The sequence below is a fragment of the Cynocephalus volans genome, chromosome 11 (genome assembly GCF_027409185.1).
Source record: "Cynocephalus volans isolate mCynVol1 chromosome 11, mCynVol1.pri, whole genome shotgun sequence".
Taxonomy (NCBI): Eukaryota; Metazoa; Chordata; class Mammalia; order Dermoptera; family Cynocephalidae; genus Cynocephalus; species Cynocephalus volans.
In genome coordinates, this window is record NC_084470.1 from 9,767,144 (window position 1) to 9,781,998 (window position 14,855).

The 14,855-nt window shown below is 42.4% G+C and overlaps 1 protein-coding gene across 2 annotated transcripts in view; it reads right to left on the bottom strand.

Annotated features, from left to right (window-relative positions):
- Positions 1 to 14,855, bottom strand: part of POU6F2 (POU class 6 homeobox 2) — a 449,402-nt gene that overhangs the window by 348,517 nt on the left and 86,030 nt on the right. For both annotated transcript variants that reach the window (XM_063115068.1, XM_063115069.1), the window contains exon 2: positions 1,713 to 1,884. In XM_063115068.1, the coding sequence (XP_062971138.1) occupies positions 1,713 to 1,884 (172 nt within the window). The remainder of the gene's footprint in view (positions 1 to 1,712; positions 1,885 to 14,855) is intronic.

Here is a 14,855-nt window from a genome sequence, read left to right on the forward strand (position 1 = left end):
GGCTACAAGTCCAAGTCTACAAAATATATTCACTTTTTTAAATGCATGCAAAGTTTTAGAACAAATAATTTATTATCTGTAGCTATGTTGAATTCACAATTGATTACTTTTTAAACATCAAAGTGCTTACTTAGTATAATCAACATGGGGCGGCGGGGGGGGGGGGGCTCCAGCATGGCTTTTGCCTTCCTGTAATTCATAATTTTATTTGAATTCTCCAACTAAGTTCCTGAAATAAAATGAGTGTTTTAGGACATAACTCTTCCCTTATAGATAAAAATTTAGACTACAATGAAATAACTTTTTACAGTGAAAATGCTAAAACCTTAACATGTAGGTTTAGAAAATCTATGTTATAAGTGGAATTGCTATTTTTGAAAAAAAAGGGAATATCACAGAATTTTTTGAGACTGGAATCTAGTATACTCTCAAGTATAAAACAGTATTTTACCAACAGAAAATTTGAAAAGCAAAGTTTCTCTGCAACACTCTCTAACATTTGATTAAGCGAGCATTTAAAATCAGGGCAAAGCTCCTCTGTTGAAACTGGCCTGCAGTTGCCAAACTATCCAGGCAGCTTTCTTTCTATAGGTTTAAAAAAAAAAAACAAAAACAGGGTATTTTTAACTAATTAACAAGTTTCTTAACAAAGTAGTCTATGCAATGATATTGTTTTGCTTTCGAGTTCAAGCACACGACCGTTTTTAACCTGAGACCAAGCAGTTCTCTGCCTGGTACATATCAGGTTAGTATATACACATATGCATATATGTGTCACACACACACACACACGCACGCACTCACACACACACACCCCACTTGGAAATCATTAAAAGCAAGTGTTTCAGGAACAATTGTTCTGAAAGCCTAACGTCACTCTGAGCCATAAAGCGCTTGTCCAGCAGGGACATGAACATCTCTCCCTCAGGCCCGTGCCTCAACACGGCTCCCCTTTCTGACTAGAGACCACAGTTGCTTGAGTTGCTTGCAGAGTGCCATCTGTGTGAATGACAGGTGTCTTTGCTGGAGTGGCACTCTGCTTGTTCTTGTTTTGTTTATGGAACGATTCCTGAAAGGTCCTGGGCTGCCTCCCCGTTTTGTGATGCTATAAGCACAATGTCACAGGGAGAGGGTGGGAGGGGGGCGTAAGACCTGTTTCCTTCCCTCGTTGCTCTTTCCAAAGAAGAAATTTTCACTCTGACTGTGATGACAAACGTCGCTTTTTCGCAGCCACCTTTGTTTACCTGGTGTAGCGCGATTTGTATTGACATTTTTCCATCCTCCTCTCCTGTCTTAGGACCACAGATAATCACTCTTTCCTCATCTCCCCCTTAACAAAAGGCTGCGAAGCAACCCGAAACAGAGTCGATATGTATTCAATAAATGTTAACCAGTTCTCACAATGGAACTGATTTCCTGATTATTATTACCATTTTCGTTTTCCAAATGATCTGCAGCCTAGGACTCCAGCAATACCTGACACGTCCAAATGGACAGCAAATAAGTTCCCTGTTGGTAAAAGTTTGGAGGACATCCTCGTGCAGCTGGAGTCAGCAACAGGGGCTTAGCACCTCCAAGATGCAAAGCTCCTTTTCTGTACTTCCAAGAAAATTGTATGAACAACAGGGAAAAGGGGTGGGGGGTCGGGGGGAACTGGATTGCTCTTCCAGACAACATGGTAGGACTGAAATGAAAGACCTAGACAGACTCACCGAAGAGCTTGCTGGGAGTGCCCTCGCTGTCATTTGATTCCACAGGCGCAAGCAGGGGCTCGCTGAGCTCGCTGTCTGAAGTAGCTGCCTTGTCCTCACCTCTCAACTCCGCATTCATTGCACTCCGCAGCCACAGCAAGGGCTTACTGGCTCGTCCAGCTACCACTGGCTCCTAGGACGGGGAAAGAGTGAAGGGGAGGAAGAAAGTGGCAGCTTTAGAGTGCGTGTCCTCCCGCTCTCTCTCCCTCTCCTGCACACACCCTCTCCTCTCTCCCCTCTCTCTTATCTCTGGCTGCTCCTGCTGTTATTGCTGGCTGCAGTCAAGTGAAGAGCTATTACAGATCCGATGAGTTCTCCATTACTCCCCACCCTATTAAAGCTCAACTAGCATGGGAGAGATTCAGGAGGCTTCGGGGGTGGGGGGTGGGGGGGGACTTCTTTGAAAGCAACCTAACCAACACAGCTTTAATTGTGGGATGTGCTTTTGTGCGAATGTTTTTACACCTTGTCCTGTCTTTAATGCAGTAAGAAAAAAGAAAGTGCTGGGCTTGTACTTCAGCAACGTAGGCAAAGGGAAGAAGCACCCTAGGGAGGACCCATGGGCTATTTTAAGAAGCCTTCACCCCGGGGGACAAGCAATTAAATCTTATCCCAAGAGCAGAGAAAAGAGCGAGAAAGGAGACCTCAACCTGCTTTCAATGGAATAAAAGATATTTCTCATGTAAATTCTATAAGCACCCTTAGAAGTTGACTTCCCTGGTCCCCAGTTGGGAACCAGAGCTTACCCTACGTTAAATGAACATTTTACAGCAAACAATACACAACAAAATACATGAAAATTGGTTTAAAATTTTTTTAAGGAATTGGGAAAATAATTACAAACCGCGTTCAATAATTCAGATACCCAGAGCATCATACGGCCAGAGCATTAAGGAAAAAAAAAACAAACAAAAACCGCCTTCAAAAAAGGCAAACTTTTCCCCCTGATAATTTTGATCTGTTTTATCTTCAGCTCATTTAGGAGGGTATTTTAGAGTCTAAAATATTTTCCAAGTGTAACCTTTCATTCCATTTGCAAACTAAGATGCATAATACTGTTTTGGCCGAAACATAAGATGCAGAACAGAAGTAAAAGCAAGAAATGCCCTTTTGCGTGGTCTGGGAGCTATTTATTGCCAAGTTCATGCCTAAATGGTTCCCGGGCAGGACACAGGTGACCAGCGCAGGAGCAAGAGCAGGTGGGACCACACGCTCCTGTGTCCCATCGTTACATTGCTCGCGGTACACCTGGGCTTTTTTTTTTTTTTTTAATGTATTCATGCCTGAAAAGTGAATTTGATATGACACATGATAATCTATGAAAATGTTAATCAATACAAATAGTTTAAGCTGTCATCAAATGCACTTCTTTAGTCAATACTCATACCACTGAAAACAATGTCACTGTCACCAGGGCTTAATTTGCACAGCACTTAAATATTGGACTCCGTGCATCAATGCACTCCTTCAAATACTGTAGGTAAACACATTTTCTCCCTATTTAAGGCAGAAGCACTCAGCACGCATTTAGCTGAGCCGAATCCTCCCTTTTGAATACCTTGATAGGTCCACTGGAGGGCAAAATTAATACTTAATTGAATCTCACAGTCATCAAAATAATCAATACTTTTTTATTATTTATTCTTTACAGTCTGTTGACTGTTTCAAACCTCTGAGGAAATGGTGGAAAGGATTCATGGCTTTGAAACACTGTCATTTAACAAGGTAATTTTCAGTGGGGCATTAGGGGTTGTGAAACATATAATAAAACAAAAATGGTGGCTTATAATAGGAAGAAAGAAAAGAATTATATTTCTGCCATCTAACAAAACAGGATAAATAAAAAAGCAAGTGCAGAGAGAGAGCGAGAAAGGAGGGGACAAGGGAGAGGAAGAGACTGGCTTTTGAAGGGTTTTATCATATCAAGAGCAGAGCCGAGCTTTCATAATGCTGACATTTCTCATCCTGACAATCCCAAACAAGTGGAAAGGAGAGATCGCAGATATCATCTTTCATCACATTCCCCAGCTTAAGAACCAACATGACAGCTCCTCTCCCCTTTACACTGTTAATTACTAAATAAAATACTGCTCTCTGTCAGCATCAGATTATTGCAGATAGCGACCACAAACATTTCTCCATTGTTTCCCCCTCTGAAATGGTGATGCCTACCTTGAACTCTTTAGAAAATAAATTAGGCTTGTCTCATCATATTGTAAACATTTGAAATATAATCAATGTAATCAATGTGGTCAATTCCCCGTATTGTCAGCCTAAATTTGCTGGTGATAGATTAGCATTTCATTTACTGGGATTGGGAGCACTTGAAACTTGGGGGATAGGGGGAGGCAGACAGACAGAAGGCAGACACGATTCTCAAAATTTTCCCCATTTTTTTCCCTATACGTGTTTGGATTCTTCCTATCCAGTCTGTGAGCAGGCTGGGGTAAGGAAGAGGATAACACTGCTTTATCTCGTGGTGTTTATAAGTAAAGAGCCAGGTTTAAATTCTAGTACATTCTTTCTACTTTATAAAAGTTGAATAATCTAAAGGCAGGGGTGGGACCTGTGCCTTTGAAACACCCAGTTTCTGTGGCTATACTTCACATTTGAGCATGTTTTAAAGGTAATGTTAATGGTAAAACTTATGTTGCAAATGACATTCTTATGATAAGCCAAACACGATTATTAATGTGTCAGTGAATATCTACGTAGACTCAGAAAAGAATATCCTACTCTGGTTTTATTTGTGAAGGGTCAAACTGAATCTCGAACCACAGAAAGGAGCTGAAATGCAGCTGCTAAGTTCAAGTGCACTTAAATCTTTAAGATGGTCAGTCTGGCTGATGTGTGCAAAGCATGTACTAGCAGATGGGATATATTCGCTGACCATTAGCTCTTCTTCCTTAAATTACCTTTATGTGTCTCATACGTGGCTATGCTCCCAACTCATGCGTCTCAATGACTTGAGCTTAGAAAATTCAAGAGTCTGTCATTCAAGTACTCATTTGATTTTTCATCTTACGAAACACTTTACGTTGTCATGATTCAGCTGCAGCCCACATATATATGTGCATGACATGGTTAAACAGCAAACCCCAGCGAGGCAGAGAGCAGACAGCTTTTAATCACAGCTGCAGCCACTGGGGGGGTCCATTTGAAAATGTGTCACCAGCAGTAACCAGTGAGTACAGTCTTATGTGTAGGGGGAGTGCCTTTTTCAAGTGGCACTTGGTTTGGAAGTCATTCTCTCCCTACCAAGAGCTATGGCAGTTTGTGAAATCCTTTCTGCTGGGGTGAAGAGAGGATTTTCCAACATGCACGTACACAGGCTTGCAGAGATGTAAGAGAGCTGCAACTTCAACCTATGCAAGGATGTCTGCAGCAGCAAACAGGAACAGAAACAGCTAGTGCAGGTGAAATATAAAATAGAGCTGATGAAGACATCTTACTTGAAAATCTGAAATTGTTACTACTACATCAGAACAAGTTGAGAGTTCTCTGCAATCCGTCTATCAATCCTGATATAAGAAAGTGACTGGCCCAATATGGAATAGTGTTGAGTGTGTGTAAGAACAGGACATGGCATGTACCAATACAGGACACTCACGAGGGTCATCAGAGACCCAAGAACCAGACAGTGAAAGAAAGGAGAAACAGGAGAGGTAGTTTCTATTAGAAAAATCTCAACAAAAATTTTTACCATGTTCTATAACAAAAAGACTGCAATCAACATCAGAAACACACAGTAATTATTTGTCTCCTTCAGGCATTGTTAAAGAATAAAAATAGGTCCATTTATTGAATACCTTTACCAGACAGCAGCCTGTTCAGACATATCTAACGTTACCCAAACTACGCGAGGTATTAGCCCAGTTTTATGGATTTGACACTAAGGTTCAGAGAGGCTAAGTGGCTTGCCCCAAAGACACACAGCTGAGGGAGAAAGCTGCATTTTGAACTCTAGTACATTCATTTCCAAAGATTAGCACTTTTTTATAGTGCACAGTAGGCACTGAGTGAAAAAACCAAGGCTATGAAGTTAGGAACTCATGTGGCATCCCAACACTTGAATTGTCAACCACAGAGCCAATGCGGCTAGAAAGGGTGCTAAAGCCTGGATAACCGATTCTCAGAGCAGGTTGCGTTTGGTTATCTTCTTCCCAACAGAATGTAGGATCAAAACACTTCTCTGGCTGACACTGCTTGGGTGAAATCCGTGGGACAATATAGTGTGGTAGACAGGACACCACCAGGAATGCACACCTAGGCTTGCATTCACCTTCACCTTCTAGATAAATATAGCAAGCCACTTAACCTCTGCTGGACTTGGTTTTCTCATCCAGAAAATGAAAAGGTTGGAATAAAACAGTATTTTCCAAAGAGCATTCCACAAAACGTGTCCCACAAGACATTCTACAATAAAAGAGCTCTGTAGCTGTCCCCACGTGGAACATGCAGTGGAAAACTGTACCAGGAAAGAGACCAATCTAACTCTGCTTAACCCAGCATTTCTCAAAATTATCTCAAGTCTTTTCCTTATAATCCTTATGACATTATCTAGTAGGTCTAGAAGGTGCCAGCTTAGATTATCTGTAAATTACAGCACTAATTTTTACTGGCTAGAAGACGTCGACAGTACATATCTGTCTAGCACTTCTCACATTCTAGCAATTTTATCTAATTAATGTTCCTTAAAGTTCATTTATGTGCAGTAAGTATACAGTTCTATATGGTTTAGTGTATACTAACTGTATATACTCTCATCGTATACTAATTTCTGACATCTTTTAATATAAAATTTCAAATAGAAATGTCCCAGTGTATTTCTGTTGTAAAACTCCCATTTGAAGAGTGGATATAAGGCATTATATTAAGAAGGAGAACTCAACTTGGGCTTTTACCAGTCTGCCAAAAATAATACCAGACAAGCAAAGATATAATTCAGCTAAAGGCCTACAATAATTTAACCAACAGAGTTTTTGTAAGCATAATCATTCTCATTTTATAGTCAGAGAAACTAAGGATAACGAGATCATTCCCTCAGCAAAGCATCCGTGTCCAGTGGCAGCCACGTGGTGGAAATACCCACACCCCTCCAAACTGAGCTTGAACTTGGTCCAGCATATTTTGATGTACACACAAACCAACTATGAAACAGGCAATCAGAACAGCTTTGAGCAAAATGTAAATAAGACAGGCAGGCTTCAAAAATCCAAGGAAACAATTCACTTGGTTGTGAAACACCAGAGTGTGGTAAACTTAACCACAACAGATCTATTTCTAGAATTCAACAGAAAAAATGTATTACCCCTCCCCCCCCTTAATATGCCACATTTCAATTTAGGAAAAAAGGTAGAAACAAATTACCTACAGCCAATTTAAGATGCAAACACAGCATCATATTTTGTGTTGAATTTCTCCCACTGAGAAGAGGTAAAAATCAAAATCACAAATAATTAAGAGGAAGAAACTAGACCTTTGTGGGTTTGGGCAAAAGGAAACTTCAAGTGTGAATTTTGTTACCTTAGTCATAAAGAGAAACAATTTCTCTCTTTTACCAATTACCAAATATTATTAAGTAGTTTAGTCCTTGATATGATATTTAATGTAATGGAGAGTATTTCCCCCAAAATTATAAAGAATGTCTAATTTTTCACCATTCAATATTTCCTTCTTTTATTTAACAATAATTTTTCAAAAGACTTTCTATTTGACTTTTTGAAATAAGACTATATTTTATTTTTATGAGTTTTTTTTTCTATTAATGTAAGCATATATGAGGTACTTCAAAAATTCATGGAACAATTGGCATTATCTTTCAATTCCATTTTTCCACAAACTTTTTGAAGTACCCTCATATATGTATTGCAGAAAATTTTGAAAATTTTGGAAGATCAAAGAAAGACACTAAGAGCACCTTAAGTTCACCCACCACTGATTATTTTATTTTCAGTGTCACTTCTTGGACTGCAAACACAAATTGTCTTCAGGAGAGCAGAAAATCCCACATTTCTAGCAGATATTCAGCAGAGATTTGCCTTATTATAGTGAGCTTAACTGCAAAGCTGTACCCTGGAGTGTCCCACAGCTGATTTTCACAGCAAAGTGTTAATCCCAACCTGGACGTCCTTCCTCAGCCCCACATTTCCGTTGCCTCTCCCTTCCCCATGTCTGTCCACTTCACAGTTAATGGGGCTGAAATGTGACTTCATCCTATCCCAAAATAAACAAGATGAGCATTTCGTGAAAATCAAGCAGGGCGTTTGAAATTCGGAGCGAATGCTGGGTTTAGATAGTGAGGTGCTGAAGAGGCCGTGGGAGACCTGGTGAGTGTTCCCTGATTTGGCACTAATTTCCGCCTGGACCGCCAGACACTCTCAGTTTCTCCCATCTTGGTTTCTGCACCAGCAGGGCTCTCTGCATCTCATGGGGGATGCTGATGCATAGATAATGCACAGCAATGTGTTTTGAAGGATAGAAATTATTGCACAGACTGTTCTGCAATACCGCTTCCCACATTAAGGCATGTGACTGGGTGTGATTTTTCCCTCCATGCCTTCAGGCTGGAGCAGGAGTCAGGTTGAGGTTGAAGAAGACTCAGGTGCATGCTGGGGCACGTGCTGGGGTATGCCGCCCACCTTCCTTTTGGGACCAGGGCACCCGTTTCCCAGCTGCCAGGAATGTTGGAGTCCTTCCCCAGCAACTGCCCTTTCCTGGAAGGAACTGCCTCTCCAAAGGTCATGTCCCTTCCTCAGGGAGCAGCCGGGATTTTGCTGAAGGGCCTGCAAAGCCTAAAATATTTACTATCTGCCCCTTAACAAAAAAAGTTTGCAGACGCCTGAGCTCCACCCTGGGTCCAGTCAGTTGCCTTAATCAGTATTCATGCTGTAGGGCTAGCATGTAATCAGAAAGGCCACACACCAGGCCTGGCCACCACAAACTCTGCTGCTACCTCACCCCTGTCCTCTGTCCACTATTCCCTCACCCTGCATTTTGCTAATTGGTAAAATTTATACTAATTTGGGTAGAATTATGCCTTGTTAGTCAGCATTAATGAATGTTAGAAATGGGTTCTCATTTGGTTAAATTAGTCATATTCAAGATATGTGTATTGACTAGAATATTTTGGAGACATTCTCCACCCTTGCATGGAACCAGAGAATATTAAGTATCTAGTAGATCCTTTCTACTATGCCCTTCGGTCTGGGGCCTGCGCCTGGATCCCCACACTGCCCCATATCCAGCCCTTGGCTTGGGGAGTGTTAGTTGCCTGATGCTGACTGTAAGAGCAATGATTTTGCTTCTAGAACCTTGCCATAACTGCCTTAATGAACCGTTTAGGCAAGGTATACTAGATTCACACAAAATGACAGAAAACTATCATTTCATCGAGCCTATAGTCAGCTTGAATAAACTATTTTGGGATGGTTGGTAATAGAAGTATGTTGAATAAATACCTGAAAAATGACAGAAAACTATCACTTCATCAAGCTTACAGTCAAGTTGAATAAACTATTTTCAGGGATGGCTGGTAATAAAAGTGTGTTTCATAAATATCTGAATGTATGGCAACTTTTGGTCTTCATTATAACGAGATTGCAAGACTTGGAAGTTGTAGCAAACCCTTACCCATCTCTAACCATTACTAACTACCATTATCTACCAAAAAGAACCTAATAGTTGTGCACACAAATTTTGGCTTAGGCCACCCGCAACACAACCCACTATACTGGCTGATAAGCCCCAGTTAGATGAACACTGTCTTAGAGGTAAGGTCAATACGCAGTGAAAGAGGGTCTAGAGCCCCTGTTCAGAAGTACCCTGGGCAAATTACACTATTTGCCACCCCACCAGTCCCCAACACTTTAGGGAATATTTGGTTAAAGTGAATGTCTAGAATCATCTTGAAAGGGAAAAATAGGACAGCAAAACCTCTGACTTGCTTTGGTGTCAGAGGATGCTATTTCATTTATCAGCAATAAGTGTGCACACATGGGCACAGTATGAGTCTCTTGCCTTTTTGCTGAACCTGAGAGAAGTACACAATCTCCTCCTCTCCTCTCAGTACCCACCTAGAGTCTCTATCCCTCTCCAAGTCCCACCATAAGTGCCACATCCTCAAAACTATGCTTATACTGTAGAGGCGACTCCAATTAAAGATGAAAACGTTAGACGCAGCTGTATTTAAACACACACAAGCAAATAAACAAGCAAAACAGCTCATCAACGCAAAACCATAGGTTAAAATAACAACATACAATTGATCAAGCAGGAGTCTGTTCTGGACTTCTGCAAAGCATCTAGCACAAAGGTGGGCACACCTCATCTGGATCATCACCTTGACCTTCTACAGCTCCCTCACCCCAGGAGGTTGGAACGACTGTGAGGATGATCTTCATGTGTACTTAACTGAGAAGAAGGGAGACACTAGTATTGACAACCTAATAGCACCATCAATTCAATTTCTGCTGCCTTTGTGAAAAGCATCAATAAGAGTTCAATCCAGGCTCATCTAGATCTGGTCTTTTGGTAATGGGGTTATTCGGCAGTATCGACATCGCATGCACATACCCTGTATTCATGCGTTCTTCCTAATCTGACAGCTTCAAACAGGTATCAAGATTTAGCCAGAATACAACTCACGGTAAAGTGAATTTACATTTAGCGATCTGAACGCACGGCTGCTAAGGAGTTACAAAGAGACAGCATCCAATCTGTGTCCTACAAAAAGCTTACTCTCTAGCATCTCAAAAATTCTAGCAGAGGTACTTAATTACTGCATGTGTGTATGTGTGTGTATGTATGTGTGTGTATATATACACACATATATATGTATATATAAACTCAACATTCATAACCTTTTGCATAAGTCAAAGTCATAGCCAATTCCCAGAATGGAAAGACCTGGTCTCTATCCCAGAGTTTTCAAACTGAGCACTGAAAAGCCCTAAGGAGTTTAGCAAGGAGCCTCTAGGACCTCAAAGGAAGGCAGGGAAGGACCGGAGTGCCAACTCCCGGTTATAAAACCACTGGCTCTTCCCATTTTTTTACATGGAGTCTTCATTATGTTTGAACTGGGTTTCCCAGGTCTGCCCGCATTGTGTGGTTGCAATGCATCACAGATACAGCAAAATCATGACAGAGTTTCTATTGGTTCATCATTTGCTTTTTCAAAACACTTGGTATTAGACCCCACAGCTGAGATGTTTGAGTCCTTGGCAGGCAGACATGTCTCAAATTCCCAATACTGTGCACTGTGTCTGGTACAAAATAGGCTCTCAATAAATGTGTTTTGATTGATGGATTGATAGTGAGAAAAGAAGGAAGGAAGGGAGGAAGGGAGGAAGGAAGGGAGGAACGTTAAGGGCAAGGATTGCCTTTGGTTGATATTTTTTAATATTTTTAACATACAGGTAACATGTGGGCAATTCCATAACATGAAGCTAAGGCCTCTTGGGTCCATCTTACCTGTCTGGCTCTGCACACATTTACATAATGACCCACATTCTGCTTCCAGAAATAAAAGAGATCTCAGTTTGTGTGATTGTGTTACTTTGTTTTGCCACAGGACAAAATGGAAGAATGTAACAGCAACACAGGAAAGGGGCAGAAAGTCTGTTTCCCCACAATTCAGGTTGCATGGGAGAAGGGGGGGGCAGAGCCGGGAGTGGCCCCAGGTGAGCGCAGGCCACCCCCTGGGCCCAGCCTCAGCGCTCTGTCCACCTCCTCGGAGACCCTGCATCTCACCAAGGGGAGCCCGGCGATGTGCCCGGCGCTGTCCTTCCAGCCTCCTCGTGGTCATTCAAGAGCGGTGTTATCAAACACACAGCATATGAGAAACAGGATTTTATGACATGTTCTAATTCTATCGTTTTTCCAGGGAAAAATATTTATGTAAATGACACACAGATTTGTGTACACATCTAATTCTATCCTTTTGTTCTGAATGAGAAAGGACATACAGTTGAGGAGAAAAACTTCTTCTTCAAGAAATATCCACTTCCTTATAGCTTCAAATTTCCATAAATAGAAAAATCCATCCTGCCCCCTGCTGTCAGACTAATATTCCTAAAAATCAAGTTCAGAACTTGACCGTGTCCACAGCACCTTCTGAGCTGGCGTCAAACTCCTGCCTAACATGCCAGGCCCCCACATTCGGTCCCCCGTCTGGTTTCCTCAGTGTGACACACGTGGGCTGGGCACTGCATGCCACAGAATGTGCTGTTCACACTAGAATGGCGATTTTCTGTCATGTGGCAGTAAAATATCCAGTAAGGCAGTGACTGGTCCCACTTGCACACAGACGTCCCGTGGCCCAGGGTGGCTGACTGTGCGCAGCCCCACCCGGGCCCTGGCACATCCATCCCCCCATCCCAGTCCCTCGGTGCCCAGGCACCTTCCACTTACATCTCTCTGAGCCTCCATTTCCCTGAGTGGAAAATGGGGGTGATAATAGCATCTGCCTGTGGGATAGGTTTGCAGATCAAATAGCTGAGTCACAGAGAGCGCTCAGAACAGGCCACCTGTGCAGTGGCAATAAGAGATTTCTACATTCCTGCTCCACGCTCTGCACCTGTGCCCTCGGACAAGGTGCGAACATGTGTTTAATGTGAGGAAGCTCCATAGCCAGCCTCAGATTTTTGAGAGATTCCTGATCCACCTCCCTATTGACTCCCTCTGTCCCTCCCCATGGAACAGGAATCAGTAAGTCACCACTGCTGCCATCAGCCTGGCCTGGCCTGCTCCCCCTCCAAATATCAGGGCGGAGCTTGGCACATAATGAGCCCTCACAAAGTAGCCATTAATTTAATTTGAAAAACAAAAACAAGAATCAAGAATCGATATCTATAAAAGATGGAAGGACTGTTAGCTTTAAAACTAAACTACTCAGAAGTGTTTTGAGAAGGAATTTGCTCTATAAATCCTAAAGCTTTATTATTTTAAGAAATAAGTAACTGTCAGGGGGCTGTAAATTCTGTAGAATTTTATCTATGAATTATAACAGTATCTGGCTTTTAATTTTACAAGGTTCATGTCTCCATGTTCTCTAAAGGAGCCATTCTAATTCTGTTCAAAAAGCCATCGCCTAATTGATTTCACTACTACATGTTTTCCTCCCCTCTCCTTGCAGACTGCTGGCAGCAGTGCTCTGGGTCCCTCCTTGCTGCCACTGTCCTTCCTAGCAGGCCGGGCAGCTTTCTCTGGCCAACACCAGCTCCTGGGGAGTCCTCTCCTCCTCTCCTTGGGTCTGCATGTGGCTGCCTCCAGCCCCAGCTGCTCCCTTCCCTCCCTCTCCTGTAATCCACTCTCCTTTAATATTCCAAGGGTGACCCTTGACTGTCCTTTGAATGCTGCTCCAATTCAAAAGGCTTCTGAGCTTTTAAGACGCGCAGAGATAACATAATTCCAAGGAGATGGGGGTGGGGAGGAAGGGAGAATGTGATTGGAAAGATTAGCTAAATCTTCTCATTCTTGGGGATTTGGGCTCTCACAAATGCACCAACTGGGAGGTTTGTTTTTTATGGGTTCTCCCCACCCCATCAACTATCTTTATTAACTCCTATTAGAAATATTTTGCAGATTTGTTTCCAACCCAAACTGTAAACAGAGACTTAACTAAATATTTCTTTAAATCTCTAGTCTTTGAAATCGCGGGCAATTTTAAAACCAGGCCAGTCTTTATTAATATTTATTTATGTCCTCTTTAGTTTGCATGGATTGGGGATGGCTCTGAATCAGGGTCTACTTAAGACAAAACTGATGCAATTCAACAAATGCTTACTGACAGCTCATCATGTACAAGGTGCGCTAGGGACATGAGGAACGTAAAGATCAAGGAACATTTGCTTCCATCAAAACTCTCACTAGCTAGTGGACATCAGTAAAGGAAAGAGAACAATCGTATTCAGCATCTCCTGTGTGCCAAAGTTGACTTTCTTTCATAGCAACATTTTCTTGGCACCCTTATGTTCCTTTCCGGTAAAATGCTGCTGCCATGTGTTCTGGGCACACGCACTAGGCATTGCACACAAACACAACACGCTTTCTTTGAGGCGGTGTTAGACATCCTGATGGTTGCTCCATCCAGGGAGCTTTAACTGGGGTTTAACTGGGGTCATCGGCAACGGGTGGCCACTGTCTCACACCCTGAAGCTCACACACCGCACAAGGTGTGCACACAGCCGTCTGCGGTGGGGCGCGCAGAGCTGAGCTGCTGGGGTGGGGGGCGCAGGAGGCAACTGAGGCACCGCTGCTTGTCCTGGAGTATTTTTAGAGAGTTGCTGGCTTCCTATCGCCAAGCACCCACTGTAGTGTGTTGTTGAGAGGAAGGCGGGCAGTCAGGCACACTCACAGGAGCACAGAGCGGCAGACGTGCTGAAGTCTTTAGAAACAATGGGCTCTGTTACGAGGTGCAGGAGGCTCCATCTACCCCCGTTCCCGCTCCTCTACCATTCATCTGCCTAGAAGAGTGTTTCATAGACTGAATAAAGACAACTTCAATTCAGGGCTGGCTGAATTATCCCAAATCTGAATAGATAAGTGGGGTCTGTCCCAATGACACCCATGCCCCAGTGCAGCAAGTAGGTGCCTCATCCCTGGCTGGAAGTTAGCCTTTCATGCCTCTCCACTGAGCTTCTGCACCATCTCTCCACAAGCACGTGCCTTTTGCCTGAAAAGCTTTGGGTTTCCTGCACAAAACAAACGAGAGAGGGAATATTGCTGGGTTCTCCGACTCTCTCATGTGCTTCGACTGTGCAAAACTCTTATCAAACCTGTGGAACACTTAGCTAAGAAATCAGCAAGAAATCAGCTTTTTGATAAGAACAAGAAGAAAATAAATTCAAATCAGCATCGAAATAAACTAGGAAACAAATTCCCAAGTTTTCTATATAAAAATACAGTTAATTACAATAGATTTTAAACATTGGATAAGTTTTTTAAATCCGGTGGAAAACAGTTTGATTTCTCGCTGCACAAGGATTATTGGAAATGTTTTCTCCTCATTTAACTTTGATATCGGTAGCGGTTTTAATGATATTTATTCATTTATTCAACAAACATGTATTGAGTGGGTGCCGTATGCCACCCACTCTCCTAGAT